The sequence below is a fragment of the Rhinolophus sinicus genome, chromosome X (assembly GCF_036562045.2).
Source record: "Rhinolophus sinicus isolate RSC01 chromosome X, ASM3656204v1, whole genome shotgun sequence".
NCBI classification, from domain to species: domain Eukaryota; kingdom Metazoa; phylum Chordata; class Mammalia; order Chiroptera; family Rhinolophidae; genus Rhinolophus; species Rhinolophus sinicus.
The window spans coordinates 29110823-29128101 of record NC_133768.1 but is presented as its reverse complement, the minus strand read 5'-3'; the positions used below and the strand labels follow the sequence as shown (position 1 = coordinate 29128101).

The 17279-nt window shown below is 31.0% G+C and overlaps 1 protein-coding gene across 1 annotated transcript in view; it reads right to left on the bottom strand.

Moving 5' to 3' along the window:
* The window catches only part of CFAP47 (cilia and flagella associated protein 47), a 374794-nt gene that overhangs the window by 267625 nt on the left and 89890 nt on the right, over nucleotides 1-17279 (bottom strand). Inside the window, exons 22-24 of the mRNA XM_074323826.1 lie at nucleotides 14700-14841; nucleotides 11442-11536; nucleotides 6256-6415 (exon numbers count right to left, since the gene is read on the bottom strand). Coding sequence (XP_074179927.1) covers nucleotides 6256-6415; nucleotides 11442-11536; nucleotides 14700-14841 — 397 coding nt within the window. The remainder of the gene's footprint in view (nucleotides 1-6255; nucleotides 6416-11441; nucleotides 11537-14699; nucleotides 14842-17279) is intronic.

The following is a 17279-nucleotide window of genomic DNA, read 5'->3' as shown; positions in this document are numbered from 1 at the left end:
AGTTCCAAGCATTAGACATATATACAAATGTATATATATATATATATATATATATATATATATATATATATATATATATATAATATATATTACATATAAATAATGGCATTGAAATGCACAATAACTGAAATTAAAAATTCACTAGAGAGATTCAAAAGTAGATTTGAACTGGCTAAACAAAGAATCAGCCAACATGAAAAAATGTTGGTTGAATTTATCCAGTCTGAGAAACAGAAAAAAAGAATGGATGAAGAAAAATGAACAAAGCCTCAGAGATCTATAAAACACCATTATGTATACCAATATAAAGCAAAATGAGAATCCCTGGTAGGGAGAAGAGAAAGAGAGGCAGAAATACTATTTGAAGAAATATTGACCAATAATACCAGAAACTAATGAAAACCATTAATCTAAACATGTTAAGAATTTTAATGAATTCCATGTAAGAGAAACTCAAAGTGATTTACCCTCAGATACATTTGTAAAACTGCCAAAAGCCAAAGAAAAGAAAGAATATTGAAAGCAGAAAAAGAAAAGTGACTCATTATACAAGGGATCCTTAATAATATGAACAACTGCTCATCAAAAACCATGAAGGCCATGCAGTGTGAAGACATATTTAAAGTACTGAAAGAAAAATACTCAACCAAGAATTCCATATCCAACAAAATTATCCTTCAAAAATGAAGATGAAATTAAGACATTCCCAGATAAACAAAACCTGACAGACCTCATCATTAGCAGACCTTTTCTATAAGCAATACTGAAGGGGGTCTTTGAAACTTAAATAAAAGAACACTAGAAAGTAACCTGAATCACAGAAAGAAATAAAGAGGTAAAGGTAAGTATGAGTAAATATAAATAATCACATAAAAGTAGTTTTATTTGTAAGTATTTTCATTGACTACCTGATTAAAAAGAAACTGTATGAAGTATTGTAAAACTCTGTTGATGGGATTATATTGTGCAAAGTTGTCATTTGTATGATAGTAGTACAAAGGAGGAGGATGCTATATTGCAGCAAAGTTTTTATATACTATTGAAATGAAGGTGGTATTAACTTAAATTACATTTTAAGGAGTAAGATGTTAGTTATATTTTCTATATAGTTATATATGGGAAACCACTGAGAAGATATCTCAAATATTTATTCTGGAGAAAAAAAAGGGAATTTAAATGCTAAACTAAATATCTAATGTAAAATCCGGCAGTCACAGAGGCGAGATAAACAAAAAATTAAGATATACAGAAAACAAATAGCATAAAGGCAGATGTAAATTTTTTCTTATCTTACTTCATCAGTAATTAATCAGTAAATGTAAACTGATTCAATAAACCAATTAAAAGTCTGAGATATGCAAAATAAATTTTATAAAATGATCTACGTGCATGCCATCTACTGAAGACCCTCTTTAGATTAAAAAACACAATACAATTGAAAGTAAAAGAATGAAAAAATTATATACATGCAAATAATAACTAAAAGAGAGCTGCACTGACTATGCCAGTAACAAACAAAATAGATATTAAGTAAAAATTGCTACTAGGACAAAGAAGTGCATTACATATATTGATAATAGGACAATTCATCAAAAATATATAACAATTATAAACATATGCACCTAACAGAGCCACAAAGGACATGAAGCAAAATCTGGTAGAACTGAAAGGAGAAATGATAATTTAATAATAACCATTTTTAACTTCAATACTCCACTCTCAATTGTGTACAAGACAACTAGGTAGATCATAAATAAATAAACGACTTAAAAAGCACTATAAATGAACTAGACCTAAAAGATATCTATGGAACACTCAACCCTACAAGAACAGATACTTCTCAACTGCATGTGGAATATTTCTCCAGGGAAAGTCATATTCTAGGGTACAAGGTAAGCTTCAATACATTTAAAATGTATTGAAATCATACAAAATATGTTCTGCGACAACAATGGAATAAAATTCGAAATCAGTAACAAAGTGAAATTTTGGAAATTCTCAAATATGTGGAAATTAAACACCACACTCCCAAATTACTAAACATCAAGAAGTAATGGCAAGGGAAATTTAAAAAAATAACTTGAGATGAATTAAAATGAAAATAAAACATACCAAAACTTATGGGATACAGCTAACGCAGTGCTCAGAGTGAAGTTTAGTGTTACAAATGCCTATATTAAAAAAGAAGATAAATTTCAAATCAATACCTAACTTTGTACCATAAGAAATAAAGAACAAGTAAATAACAACAAAGCAGAATAGAAGACGTAATAAATAATAGAACAAAAATTAATTGAATATATAGGAAAAAATTTTTTAAATTAATAAAATAAAAAGTTGATCTTTGAAAACATCATCAAATTTAAAAAAAAAACAAAAAACCTTTAGTAAGAATGACCAAGAAAAAATGAGGAAGATTCAAATTACAAAAATCATGATATAAAAGGGAAAATCACTAATCACTTTACATAAACTTAATAAAAGGATTACAAAGGAACACAATGCATAGTTGTATACAAAGAAGTTAGATAACCTCAATGAAATGGACAAATTCCTACAAAGACACAAACTACTTAAACTGACTCAAGAAGAATTATAAAATCTGAATAGACTTACAAAAAAGTATTGAAGTAGCAATCAAAAAACTTCCCACAGAGACTAGCCAAACCCAGGTATCTGGCTTCATCGGTTAAATCTACTAAACATTTCATGAAGAATAAAAATCTTCACAAAAATAGAAATGATGGAATACTTCCCAAGCCATTCTTTAAGACCAGGGTAACAGAAATAAGTACTTCTGTTTATGACCAATTGATTTTCAACAAGGATACCAAGACAATTCAATGGGGGAAACGATATTTTTTTCAACAAATGGTGCTGGGACAAGTAGATATGCCCATGCAAAAGAATGGGATTGGAGCCCTACCTTAGGCCATATTAAAAAATAACTCAAAATTGATCATAGATCTAAATGCAAGAGATAAAATTATACAACTTTGGGAGAAAACATAAGAGTAAATAACCATGACCTTGGGTTATATAATGTTTTCTTAGATATGACACTATAAAGCCCAAGTGACAAAAGAAAAATGAGATAAGTTAGACTTCATCAAAATTAAAAGATAATTTTCATCAGTTGTCATAATCAGAAGGTGAAAAGACAAATCCCAGAATGGAATGAAATATTTTCACATTACATTGTGATAAGGGAATTTTACCCAGAATATATAAAGAACACTGACAACTCAAAAAGACAGCTGAATTTTTAAATGGACAAAGGATTTGAATAAACACCTCTCCAAAGAAGATACACATATTTACAATACGCATATGAAAATATATTCAACATCATTAGTCACCACAGAAATGCAAATAATAACTACAATAAAATATCACTTCATACGCGCCAAAATTGCTATAATAAAAGAAGAAGGGTTGGTGAGAATGTGGAGAAATTGGAACCCTCAATCATTGCTGGAACCCTCAATCATTGCTGGAATAAACTGTTACAGTTGCTTTGTAAAACAGTTTGGCAGTTTCTAAAATGTCAAAATAACAAATTATCCTAAGATCCAAGAATTCCACTCCAAAATATATACCCAAATAAATGAAAACATGTGTGTTCCTAACTATTGTATTCATAAGGGACAAAAACATAGAAACAATCCAAATGTCCATTAACTGAATGGACACTAAATGTGCATGAATAGACAATATGTGATATATCCATACAATTATTTGGCAATAAAAAGGAATGAAGTACTGATTCATGCTACAACATGAACCCTGACATTATTACACTATATGAAAGAAGCCAGTCACAAAAGGATGAGCATTGTATGATTCTATTTATATGAAATGTCCACAGTAATCTTATTCTTAGAGACAGGAAATAAAGTAGAGGTCAACAGTGACTGAATGGAGGGGGAGATGGGGAGTAACTACTAATGGGTATAGGCTTTCCTTTTTCAGGTGATAAATATGTTTTAAAATTAAGACTGTGGTGATCATTGTATAACTGAGGATATCTTAAAAACCATCACGTTGTATACCTTTAAAAGGTAAATTTTATGGTGTGTGAATTAAACTTTAATAAAGTTCTTATCTAAAAAAACAATACTTTAAAAACTAATGTCATCTGAGTGTACACTTTGTCTTTCTTAAGGTATCTAATTTAAAAATAGAAGAATGTGAGGCAAAATAGAAGGCAACTTTTTCTTCTAGTAGTCTCATCTTCTTAATCAGCAGTAAAACAAGTAAGAAAACCAGAAAAGGAAGGCACACTTCCTCTGGAAATAATTACTAAGGAAAAGTTCTGAGGGCTGTATTCAGTAACACGTGAGCCAGGAAAAGGAAAAACTGTCTGCACTAGATGGAAATAAATAGTGGCAACCAAAGGGTCAAGCAGATGCTATTCCAGTTCCAACTCAAAAGGCCTCTATAACTCAACTCCAACTCCCAAAGGTTCCAGTCTCCACCCAGCTGTTTGATCCTGAAAAACCCAGCACTGTTATCCAATCTGCTAGCTTTGATCTGCTAGAGGCTTCCTCACACTAACTCAATGCCTTAGAGATGGAGAAGTCTCCAGAACTGATTAAGAAGACAGAAGGATTGAATGATGTATAATCTTCCACAAAACACACTAGGTGGAAATAAAATTCCAAATTATTTCAGCAAATTCTTGAGACATTGAGAGCAGAAAGAAATTCTTACTATTGACTTTTATTTTTTCTGTGGATAAGTTCACTGATACTGTTTCCCCTTAGAACTGATAGGAAAATCTATTTTTAAATAGGAATTTTCAAAGGTTTAAAGATAATCACATATAGAATAGAAATAGGATGTATAGTATGTAGAACAAAAACTTGATCGATACATAAAATTTAAGAAAAACAGTAAGAAAATATGAATAAAATATAAAATAAAATTGCTTGAAAATGAACAAATATATAACATAAAATATGAATAAATTAAATTCCCCTCTTAAAAAATCACATTTTAGGCTTGCTCAAAAACATAAGCAAGGTCCTTTGGTTTGTTGGAATTTATTCTAAACTTAAAAGACACAGATTAAAAATAAAGCGATATATCAGCCAAAGGCAGTAAAAGGGAAGACAGTGGCAATGTATCACACAAACGGCATTTAAGAAAACAGAATTTTGTAGGGAAAAAAACATTGTTTTAAACGTATATACTTTTTTATAAAAGATACATTAGACATAAACTTTCTATAACATCTAAATATACAAAGCAAAACTATTGCAATCAAAATTTTAACAAACTATCATTGTTTTCAGGGACAGACTGCAGTAACAATTATAATGCAATTGGAATATAAATGCAATATAATTGTAATATAATAACATTACATTAACAGATACAGGAGGAGAATAGGGAGTAGAGAGGGGGAAGAGGAAGAGAAAAGATATAAATATTGTAAATAAAGAGACAAATTTATTAGTTACCATGATTTGATATTATAAACTATTTACTTAGAAAACAATGTAGAATGATATTTGAAAAAATTCCAGATCAAACCAAGAAGTTTAGTACAGATACATCAGATAAAATATAAATACATTCTTTTCATACAGTGATAGTTAATTAAAAAGAATGGAAAAATTCTCATTAGCAATAATGATGCATATAAAATAAAACTTCAATTTCTGGAAAAATATGCTCTTCTTTAAATGAAAAAACTCAATGATGTGCTTTTTTCTATTAACAGAAACTGGAAAAAATAAACTACAGTTCGTTTAGAAAAGTAAATGTGTAAGAACTACCATGAATTTTTGTAATAGGTATTTAATGAGAGAAAATCTGTCATACCAATTATAAAAGGATACAATAAAACTGTTGTAATTAAAAAAAACAACAGAAATGAAGTTGAACTATAGGTAAACAGAGATGCTAGTCAGCTTCCCTCAAAGAAAGCAATCCAAGAGTACAAGCCAGATGCTGCAATGCCTTTTTTCATCTAGCCATGGAAGTCACAAACCATCACATCCATCGTATTGCATGGGTTATATATCAGACCTATTTGATGTGGGAGGGGACTACAGGAGCATGAAGACCAGGAGGTGAGGATCACTATATGCCATTTTTTAGGATGGTTACCACAAAATTCTAGTAAGAAACTTCTTAAAACTGTTTTAAGAACATGTAACAAATAATCTAAACTTTTGTATACATGATAAAATAGTACATGAAAAACAAACTTAAATAACAAGAAGAAATATAGGGAGAAGTACTTACTTGGACAGAAATATATCGAAATACTACACTCTGTATGTGGTTGTAGAATCCCACTGAGTGCGCTAAGCTTGAATGTGCCATCTTTGAAAAGTTTTCCAGTCTTACTAATATCCAAAATCCACCGTACATCTCTTGATGTAAAATTATGTAAAACGAGATCCTGTTAACACACAAAAAAGAAATTTATAAACATGACAATATACAATATAAAATTTAGTTAGCATTAACACCAACTTGATGGGCCTATGTACAGAATCAAGCAATTAAAAGTGGTAATCATAGATAGAATGTTTTAAAAGTGATATTAGGCAAACAAAGAGGTATGCAAATATGTTCATAGTTTATTAACTATGAAAGGTACACAAAGGATAGAAAATGAGGTAAAAAAAAATCAAACTTGTGATGCTGGCTAGCAAAAATGCAGAATAACAAAACCTTCATTCACGACTGTGAGAATGCAAAATGGTACAGTCACTTTGGAAGAAGAGAGTTTGACAGTTTCTTATGTCTACCGTATGACCCAGTAATCCCACTCCTAAGTATCAGTTTAAGTGAATTGAAAATTTATGTTCATGTGAAAATCTGTATGTGAATGTATAAAAAAAACACTGTAAAAAAAAAAAAGATTTCCTTCAACTAATGAATGGATAAACAAAATGTGGCACACAACCATACAATGGAATAAAATTTAGTGATAAAATAAGGGAAGTATTAATTCATACAAAAAGATAAACGAATATTAAACATATTTTACTAAGTCAAAAATGGCTACTTATTATGTGATTAAATTACCTGTCATTCTAGAAATGTAAAATTATGCGGATGGAAAAAAAAATCAATGATTGCCAAGTGTTGGTGGGAGGAGGAATAGCTGACTGCAAAGGAGTTACACAGAGAGATTTTAGTGTAAGGAAACTATTCTGTATGGGACTGAAGTGGTAGATAAATTATTCTATACATTTTTCAAAACCCATAGAACTATAAAGAGTGAACTTAAATGCATGCAAATTTTAAACAATCAACCAAGATGTTAGGGATCCCAGGACAGACTGTAGGTTATGACACTTTATTACAAATGTACGAAATAACCTCACTGACGTTAGTGGGGGTGCAGAGGAACAGCCTAGGTAACTTTGGAAAACTATATTTTTGACCGGAAACTGTAAAGCCAAACACAAAAAGTTACTCTTTATAAAAATGTACTCGAATTGGTAAATGTGTTAGCACTTCTAACAGGCTATAGGTTAAAAATTCTGAAACTTTTTTACTAGCGCACGAGGGTTAAACAAATAACTAAATAAATAATAAATAACAGAGGTCAGATTTCTAATTGTCAGAGAAAGGAGTTAAAAATAAGCAAGAGAGAAAGAGTGGAATTAACTTTGTGGTCTTGGATTATTGTCACTGTCAGAGATAATCAGTTTGAACTCATGTTGAGAGGGAGAGGGAGAGGGAGACAGAGATAGAGAGAAAAAGAGAGAGAGAGAGAGAGAGAGAGGAGAGATGAGATGAGATGACAGAGAGATAGATAGACAGACAGACAGACAGACAGATAATTATAGACATATGTGTATTCATGGGTTAGTATACACACAAGTATTTCCTGGCTCTACTTGTCAAATGGGTCTAGTACACGTGTCACATCAGTAGCACCTAGCACACCTGGTGCAGAGATCTTGGCTTCTAAATACCATTCTGCCATAAAATGTACTGGTGTTTCTTGGAGAAAATGTTGATTCAAGTAAAATAAAAGATGAGCCTGGGCCATTTATAGTGCCAGAAAATAAGAGAATGCTTAAAAATAATAATGATGAGAGAGTATGTTAAAGGTCCAATCTAAGAGCTTCCAATGACCAAAGTTGAAACAATTTTAGCAACAAAATAAGTAATGTAACAATGGGTTATAACTGAAAGCATAAATGTATGGGAGACCATACTGATATAGTATGCAAATACATACATACATACATACATACATACATACATACATACATAGAAGAAAGGAATAATTTTTCTTACAGAAAAATTCCACGTAATATTCCCCTCCAGAAAGTGGAGTGTGACACTATACCCACTGAGTACGGGCTAAAATTGACAACTCATTTTTGAAGTATAGATTGTGGAAGGGTAAAAATAATTTATTCAACTTTACAGTGGATATACTTGGCACATATCACCAGTGATAAGTCATGTTGATATCATGTGCTCCCTTAACGTGATGTGACAAAAAGGACATTTTGCCTCCCTGACATTCTTCCTCAAAATCCATGAAAAATAAGAACCCAGTCTAGTCAAGTGGAACACATCACACAAACCAAAATTAAAGAGTATTCTGAAAATAATGCCAGACCAGTACTCTTTAAAATTGTCAAGGTCATAAAAAAATTAGCAAGATTGAGAGTCTGTCACATATCAGAGGAAACGAAACGAAATATGGAATCCTGGATTGGTCCCTGGGACAGTAAAAGGATATTAGCGAAAAACTGGTAAAATCCAAATAGAATCTTGTAGTTAGTTAATATTGTACTAATGTTAATTTCTTAGTTTTGAAAATTGTCCTATGGTTATATATGGTATTAACATTAGGAAAAGTTGTGTGAAGAATACAAAGAAACTCTCAGTACTGTCTCTGCAATGTTGTGGTAAATCTGGGAGCTAGGGGGATGACGTGTGTAGATTCATCTTTTCGGTGTGACGTACTATTAAATTAAACCTTAAACTGAGGTTTTTATTAACTTTACTCTTCAAAAATTTGAAGGGTATAGAATGATCCATATAATTGTGACAACAAAATAATGTACTTTGTTTCTTTCTAAAGCTTGATTGTTTTAAAATATTTAGAATACAAAAATAAGTAAATTTTATTCCGGATGTCTCTGAGTACTTAAGCATCTATTTAATAATTGTATACTCTGTAAAAAAGTTCATTTGCACCTCATGAAGAAAACAACACCTTTTAAAATAGAAGGTGGGCACGAAATCGTCCTATTTGAATGCCTCATTTTTCTCATTCTGAAATTAAGGAAGTGGTATTAACTATTCACACTTTCTGTATCCTATCCTAAGAACAGTACTGATATAGTCAGCTATAGAGAAACACTTTAGGTTCTTTAGTATTGTTATTTTTCTTTATAATTTTATCAAAATAATATATGTACACAGGTTACACAAATAGCTCAAAAATGCTCTAAAACAGCTGTCCCACTCAACTCCTCATCCACAGTTCTGCTTCCCAGAAGCAACCAATTTTAGCCAATTCTGATTTGGATTTTCTCTACTAGTTATACCTTATTCTAAAATGTGACATTGATATGCCTTGCTTTAGGTTATTTATGGCTGCCATAACAAATTACCACCAACATCCTGGTCTAAAACAACACAAATTATATTACAGTGTTGTAGGTTAGAAGTTCAACACAGATATTACTTGACCAAGATCAAGGTGCTGGAAGAAATTATGATACTTTCTGGAAGCTCTAGGGAAGAATTTCTTTCCTTGTCATTTCATTACCAGTTTCTATAGGTCAGACACATTCTCTGGCTGGTGGCCTCCTTCCACTATCTTCAAATCCAGCAACACTGCATCATTCTGCCCTTCTTCTACCATCACATTTCCTTCTGATCACAGTCAGAAAAAGGTTCTGTTTTTAACCACTTGTGTGAGGAGCTTGGAACTACCTAGGTAATCTAGGATAATCTCCCTTGCTCAGGGTCCTTAATCTTAATCACATTACACATCAGCAAAGTAACTTTTGCAATATAAGGTAGTGTATTCACAAATTCCGGGAATTAAGAATTAGACAACTTTGGAGGTCATAGTTAGTACTACCACATGACTATTTCACAATTTATCAGATTCAGATATTGCATCTTGATTGCCCACTAGTAAAGTTGAAGATTTAGTTCATTTGCATTACATCCACTCCTCTCTTCACCTTCCAATTTTGGATATTTATATTAATTCTTCCATTGGCCACCTGGTAACTTTAAGCAATGTATTTATATCTCTAGTTCTTTTTCTGTCAACTTTAGACAATTCCCTTTAATTACCCACTATGTGAGTTTCACTCTTTCTTCTATTATTCTGAACCTTTCTGTCAATGTAACCTTCACATACACACATACACTGTACATATTACACATATCATTTTACATATAATACATTACATATGATCACATTTTAATTCTGCTCCATAAACATATTAACACTTCTCTGTATTATGTGTTTTATTCTGACTCTGTAATTATCATCCATGGCAAATCCAAGTAGTGTATTAGTGTCACATTTCCTTCTCTGTGGGGCCAGTGTGACATCTTTGCCTCTCAAAAGACTAATATAAAATAATATTGAATGTCAACTGTAACTGAAAGAAAAGGTCTTCCTTTTTATGCTTCAGTCACATTTTAATTTCAGAAGAGACCTTTTATTGTCCTCTGACTATAATTTCATGTACATTCTGCTATTATTTTATGGATGTAATGTTAAATATTTTCTTCAGATAAATGTTCTTTAAGCTATAGAGGTTCAAAATTTATTGTAGGAAAAGGAAAACTACAGATACAAATTTCTACAATGTATGCATGAGCTTCCTTCTTAGGCATGTCTTTCTTTTCTTTCTAGATGGATTCATAATTAGAAGAGCGGCAGAGCTATCTAGTAAGAAAAAAGAGATTACCATAGAAGTCACTTTATTATATACCTAGATTTTTTTCAATTTTTATTATTACCTCTAGCCACATTTCCTTACCTGTATGGAACATATTTCACATTAATTTTAATCATAGCTTCCACTTGTACAAGGAGAGAGGGATAATTTAATTCTATTTAAAATAATTTGAATAGTTCTATCAAATACATGCATATATAAAAAACGGTTTTGTATGTGTTTGTATACTTGGACAATTACTTCTGAGAAACATGAGGTATATATAACATATATACATACTTCAGAGAAATGAGCGATATATGTACATATGTTTGCAAGTTACATATGCATATATATATGTATATATATATATATGCATGCAAGTTCTCTAAAAATGAAAGTAGTCTTGTAACACATGCTTCATAATAATAATAATAAACTCAATTATAATAATAAGCTCATAATATAATAATAAACTCAATAAACTACAAACCATAATCAGAAAAACAGTTGTAAACTGCACCAATTCTCTATACATACCTCAGTTTTTGTGACCTTCTTATGAGGAGTCATCGTATATGATGGGATTTCAAATATAAAATCAGTGCTGGATAACCTCAATGGAACTTGCACTACTATGAAACGAAAGTAAAGAGACTGATAAAATATAACAGATACAAGTTCATAGATAATTCTTCCTGTACTTTTCAACATGCAACAATAAAATATACAATTATTTTCTACATTTATATTCCCAACAAGACAAAAATAAATAAATTCTAAACATTTTTAGTGTATCTTGGTTTTTAGCACATCCATAAAGTTCCAATTTTGTATTTTAAATGGTAATTAATTACAAGTAAAATAGAAAAATTACCCTTGAGACAATAGAATACAGAATATAAGAAATATTGAGCTGAGGAAAAAGTAAAAGTTAAAAAGATCCCCAAACAAGAGTTTGCCCAATGTAGTAGAGAAGTGAAAAGAAACACAGAAGCTATTGTCTGTGTGTATGAGAAACACCAAATTGTACACCTGAAACCTGTGTAAATTTACTAACACTTGTCGCCCCAATAAGCTTTAATTAAGGAAAAGAAAGAAACACAGAAGCAAAAGTTATGGGAACGAAGGGTATAGATAGATAGATAGCTAGATAGCTAGATAGCTAGATAGCTAGATAGCTAGATAGCTAGATAGCTAGATAGATAGATAGATAGATAGATAGATAGATAGCATAACATTCATACATGAAAAAGAAAATGGCTATTCTATTGAAGACTAGAATTGATAAAATCTGTTAAAAAAATACACTAGAGAAGATACTATTACCTGATTGAAAATCCTATCTTTTTTAATCGTTTTATTTTTCAGAGCAATTTAGATGTACAGAAAAACTGGAAGGTGAAGAGATTTCCCATATACCCCCCTTCCCCCACCCCACATGCACATTGTCCTCCATTATCAATATTCTCCATCAACCAGTGGTGCATTTGTTACAATGATGAACCTACAATGACACATCAGTATAACCCAAAGCCCACTGTTTACACTAGGGATCACTTGTGGCACTGTAAACTTTATGGGTTTGAACAAATTTATAATGACATCTATCCACCATTACAGTATCACACAGAGGCGATTCATTGCTTTAAACATCCTCTGTTCTGCCTATTCATCTCTCTCTCCCAACATCCCCTGGAAACCACTGATCTTTTCATTGTCCAGTTTTGCCTTTTCCAGAATGTCATGCAGTTGAAACGATACTATATATATATATACATATATATATATATATATATGTATGTATGTATGTATGTATATGTATATGTATATGTATATGTATATGTATATATGTATATATATGTATATATATGTATATATATGTATATATGTATAGACGTATATATATATACATATACACACACACATATATGTATGTGTGTGTGTATATATATATATACATATACATACATACATATATACATACATATACATATATATATATATATTCTTCTGGGTTTGGCTCCACTTAGTAATACACATGAAAGGTCCATGGGATCTGTATCAATAACCTGATAGCTCATTTCCTTTAAGCATTAACATTCCACTGTTGATTAACATTCCACTTTGTGTACCAAAGTCTATCCATTCACCTACTGAAGGACAGAAAGGTTGCTTCCAAGGTTTAGCAATTATAAACAAATCTGCTTTAAAACATTTGTGTAGAGGTTCTGATGTGAACGTAAGTTTTCAGTTCCTTTGGGAAAATACCAAGGAGCACGATTTGCTGGATTGTATGGTAAGAGCATGTTTAGTGTTGTAAGAAACCACCCAATGCCCTCTTCCAGCGTACCAGTATCATTTATCATTCCCATCAACAATACAATTTCACCAGCAATTGCAGTCCCACCAGTTCCCATTGTTCCACATCTTCTGCAGCATTTGGTGTCAGTGTTCTGAATTTTGGCCATTCTAATAGATGTGTAGCAGTGACTTATTATTGTTATAATATGCATTTTCCTGATGACGTATGATTTAAAGTATTTTATATGCTTTTTTTTGCCATTTGTATATCTTCTTTGGTGAGGTGTATGTTCAGATCTTTGGCTCAGTTTTTCATTTGTTTGTTTGCTCCTTCAGTTTTTGAGTACTCTGTATATTTTGGATAGCAGTTCTTCCTCAGATGTATCTTTTGCAAATATTTTCTCCCAGTCAGTGGCTTGTCTTTTGGGGACTTGACTGTTTTTCACAGAGAAGACATTTTTAATTTTAATAAAGCCCTGCTTATCAATTATTTCTTCATGGATCTTGCCTTTGTTGTTGTATCTAAAATATCATTGCCAAACCCAAAGTCACCTCGAGTTTTCCTATGCTATCTTCTAAGAGTTTTCTAGTTTTGAATTTTATATTTAGGTCTGTGATCCATTTTGAGTTAATTTTTGTGAAACACTGTAAGGCCTAGATTCATTTTTTTTTTTTTTTTGGTTATGTATGTCCAGTTGTTCAGCACCAAATTTTGAAAAGACTATCTTTTCTGAATTGTACTGCCTGTATTCCTTTGTCAAAGATCATTTAACTACATTTCTATTACTAGGTGCTAAGTGCAAGTATTATTGACAACGTAATGCGAGAACTATAGAAACAAAATATAGTATAGTATAGACTAGATTTAACTTTTCTGAAAAATACTTAAGCATATATAATAAACTGCAAAGCCAAAGCTTTTCAAAAGTATGGCTTACACAGTGCATTGATTTTATACCTGAATATTTGGAGAAAATGAGAAAATAAATATTCAAAAAATATTTCAAAATTTGAATATACTTATCCTTCTTTACATGTACTTAGTCCTTTAGCAACCTATCCCTTTGGAAAAATATATTTTCTTTTTTTTTTAAATTAAATTTATTGCGGTGACAATTGTTAGTAAAATTACATAGATTTCAGGTGTACATTTCCATCCTTTCATTGTACAGCCAATGCACTTTATTTTAATAGTTTAAATTGTAATGTAATCATTTTAAAACTGCCCACAAAATGAATAAAGTACTAAAATTACCTTTTTTAAAAATGATATCCTATTTTTTAAAGCAATGGTCATGCATCTGAGATTATAACTCTGCTATTAATCAAAATTCAAACTCACAGACTCACAGTTTAAGTGAAACACACAGCAATTATATCTAATTTTACTTTCTACTATTTGTATTTTTAAAAAATATATTTTGATTTTTTAAACTTAGCTTAAGTGTAAATATATGGTTTATGCACATCAATTGAATGTTTCATATTACATACCAGTAGCTTGAACAAAACACATTCGAATAAATGGTGTTGTCTTTGGAGTCATAGCAGATTCTGATAAGTGACACTGAGTATTAAGTTCTGGAGCATCGGAGCAATTAATTCGAACTTGAAAGCTAAATTCATATGTTGCCACCTGACAGACAAAAAATACATTACACATGTGACTATTTTTGCTATAAGAAATCTGTGATACAATTTTTATTGTACATGTAAAATGTACAACTTGATGATTTGATATACACATGCAAGTACATGATGAAATAACACCACAATCAAGTTAATTAACATATCCATTACCTCACATAGTCTTTTTTTTCTTTGTGAATGTGTGTGTTTGTATGTGTGTGTGAGAGAGAGATAAGAACACTTAGGATCTATTCTCTTAGCAAATTTCAAGTATAAAGTACAGTATTGTTACCAGAACTACCATATTACCCAGCAATTTTACTTCCAGGTATTCATCCCAAGGAACTGAAATCACAATCTCAAAGAAATACCTACACTCCTATGTTCATTATACTGCGATGCACAATAGTCAAGATATGGAAATAACCTAAATGCCCACCAAAGGATGAATGGATAATGAAAATGTAGTATTATAGATACATGCAGTGGAATATTTTTCAGCTTCAAAAATAAAAGAAAATCATGCCATTTGCAACACCATGGGTGAACCTGAAGGAAATTATGCTAAGTGAAACAAACCAGACACAGAAAGACAATGTATGATCTCACTTATATGCAGAATCTGAAATAGTCAAATTCATAGAAGCAGAGAGTAAAACAGTAGTTACCAGTGGTGCGGGGAGGAGAAAATGGGGAGATGTTGGAATAGGGGTACAAAGTTTCAGGTATGCAAGATGAATACGTTCTGGAAAGCTAATGAGATACTACAGATTTAGCAAAACAGCAGATTAAAAATAGACAGCTTTCCAAAAAGAAAATTATTTTGTAACATTGAAAGTAAATTTTTCAAAATATGACTTGGTTTATTTTTCTAAAATAATTCCAGAAATAATTCTTAAGAATAAAAATATAAAATTTAAAAATAATTTCTATTAATTCAAAATGGACCAAAGGCATAAATATAAAATCCAAATATATAAACCTTATATAAGAAAATATAGAAAAAAATATCTTTGTGATCCTTGGTTAGGCAAAGATTTCTTAAATGTAAAACCAAAAGAACCATCTATAAAAGAAAAAACGATAAAATTGTACTTTATGAAAATTCAAAACATCTGTTAAAGATAATGTTAAGGAAATAAAATTATCAGCCAAACACACGTTTCTGACAAAAAAAAATCCAACTTGTATCCAAAATATATAAAGAACATTCAAAGATCAATAAAAAACCTAATGAAAAACTAGGTAAAAGATTTGAAAGACAATTCATAAATGAAAATATACACATGGCATATTATCACACGAAAAGATGTTTAACATCATCAGACATTAAGGAAATACAATCAAATGAGATAACACTTCACACTTATCTCAATGGCTTAAACAAAATTGACACACTGCAAGACAACTGATCCTGTCTAAAACATCCATGGACACATGTGGTCCATGACAAAAGTTCCTTGAAATTTGGCTCTGTCCAAAATGTCCATGCTTAGAAAACATCCCTGGGTTCAAAGAGCCCATAACATTTATTTCTATTTTTGGTTTACAGGATTAATAAATAAAAAATACTACATGTTTAATCAGTCCAATAATTGTGTTGTGGCTGTATTGCCAATAATAACACTTGTTGCCTCAGTAGCACCTGGTAAAGGCACATGGGATTAAGTAGGGTGGGTCAGGGTTTGAATCTTGCAGAAGAGAGAGATTTCTATGAACTATGGACCAAATGTCTCCGTGGACGTTTTGGACAGGAACAAATGTCCACTAATTAGATGGCATTACCAAGTACTGATAAAGATATGAGCACCTAACACATTTATACATTGGTGATAGAATGCAAAAGTTTACAGTCATTTTGGAAAACAGTTTTCCAGTTTCTTAGAAAATTACATATTTACTTAATATAAAGCCCAGAATTCTCAACCCTAGGGATTTACCAAAGAGAAATGAAAACTCCTTCATACAAAAACTTGCATGTAAATGTTTATTGTGGCTTTATTCATAACTGCCAATACCTGAAAACAAGCCTAATTCCCTCCAAATAGTAAATGGATAACAAACTTTGCAAATTCATACAATAGAATAATTTTTAACAATAAAATAGAATAATTCATAGAATAGAATGCAAAATAGATTAAAGCATAATAATATGGATGAATTTCAGATTCATTATTGTGAGAGATGCCAGTCTGGAAAAGCAATATACTTTATCATTTCATTTATATAAGTGAAAAGGCAAAATTATACAAACACAATGAGATCAGTGTTTGCCATGAACTGGAGGAGAGGAGAGGCCGACTACAAATGGGCACAAGAAAAATTTATGAAAGGTGATAGAACTGTTCTCTATGTTGATTTTCATGTTTGCTATACAACTGTATGATATGCTAATATTCATATAACAGAAAGAAAACTTTACTGTATCATATATTGAAAATAAAC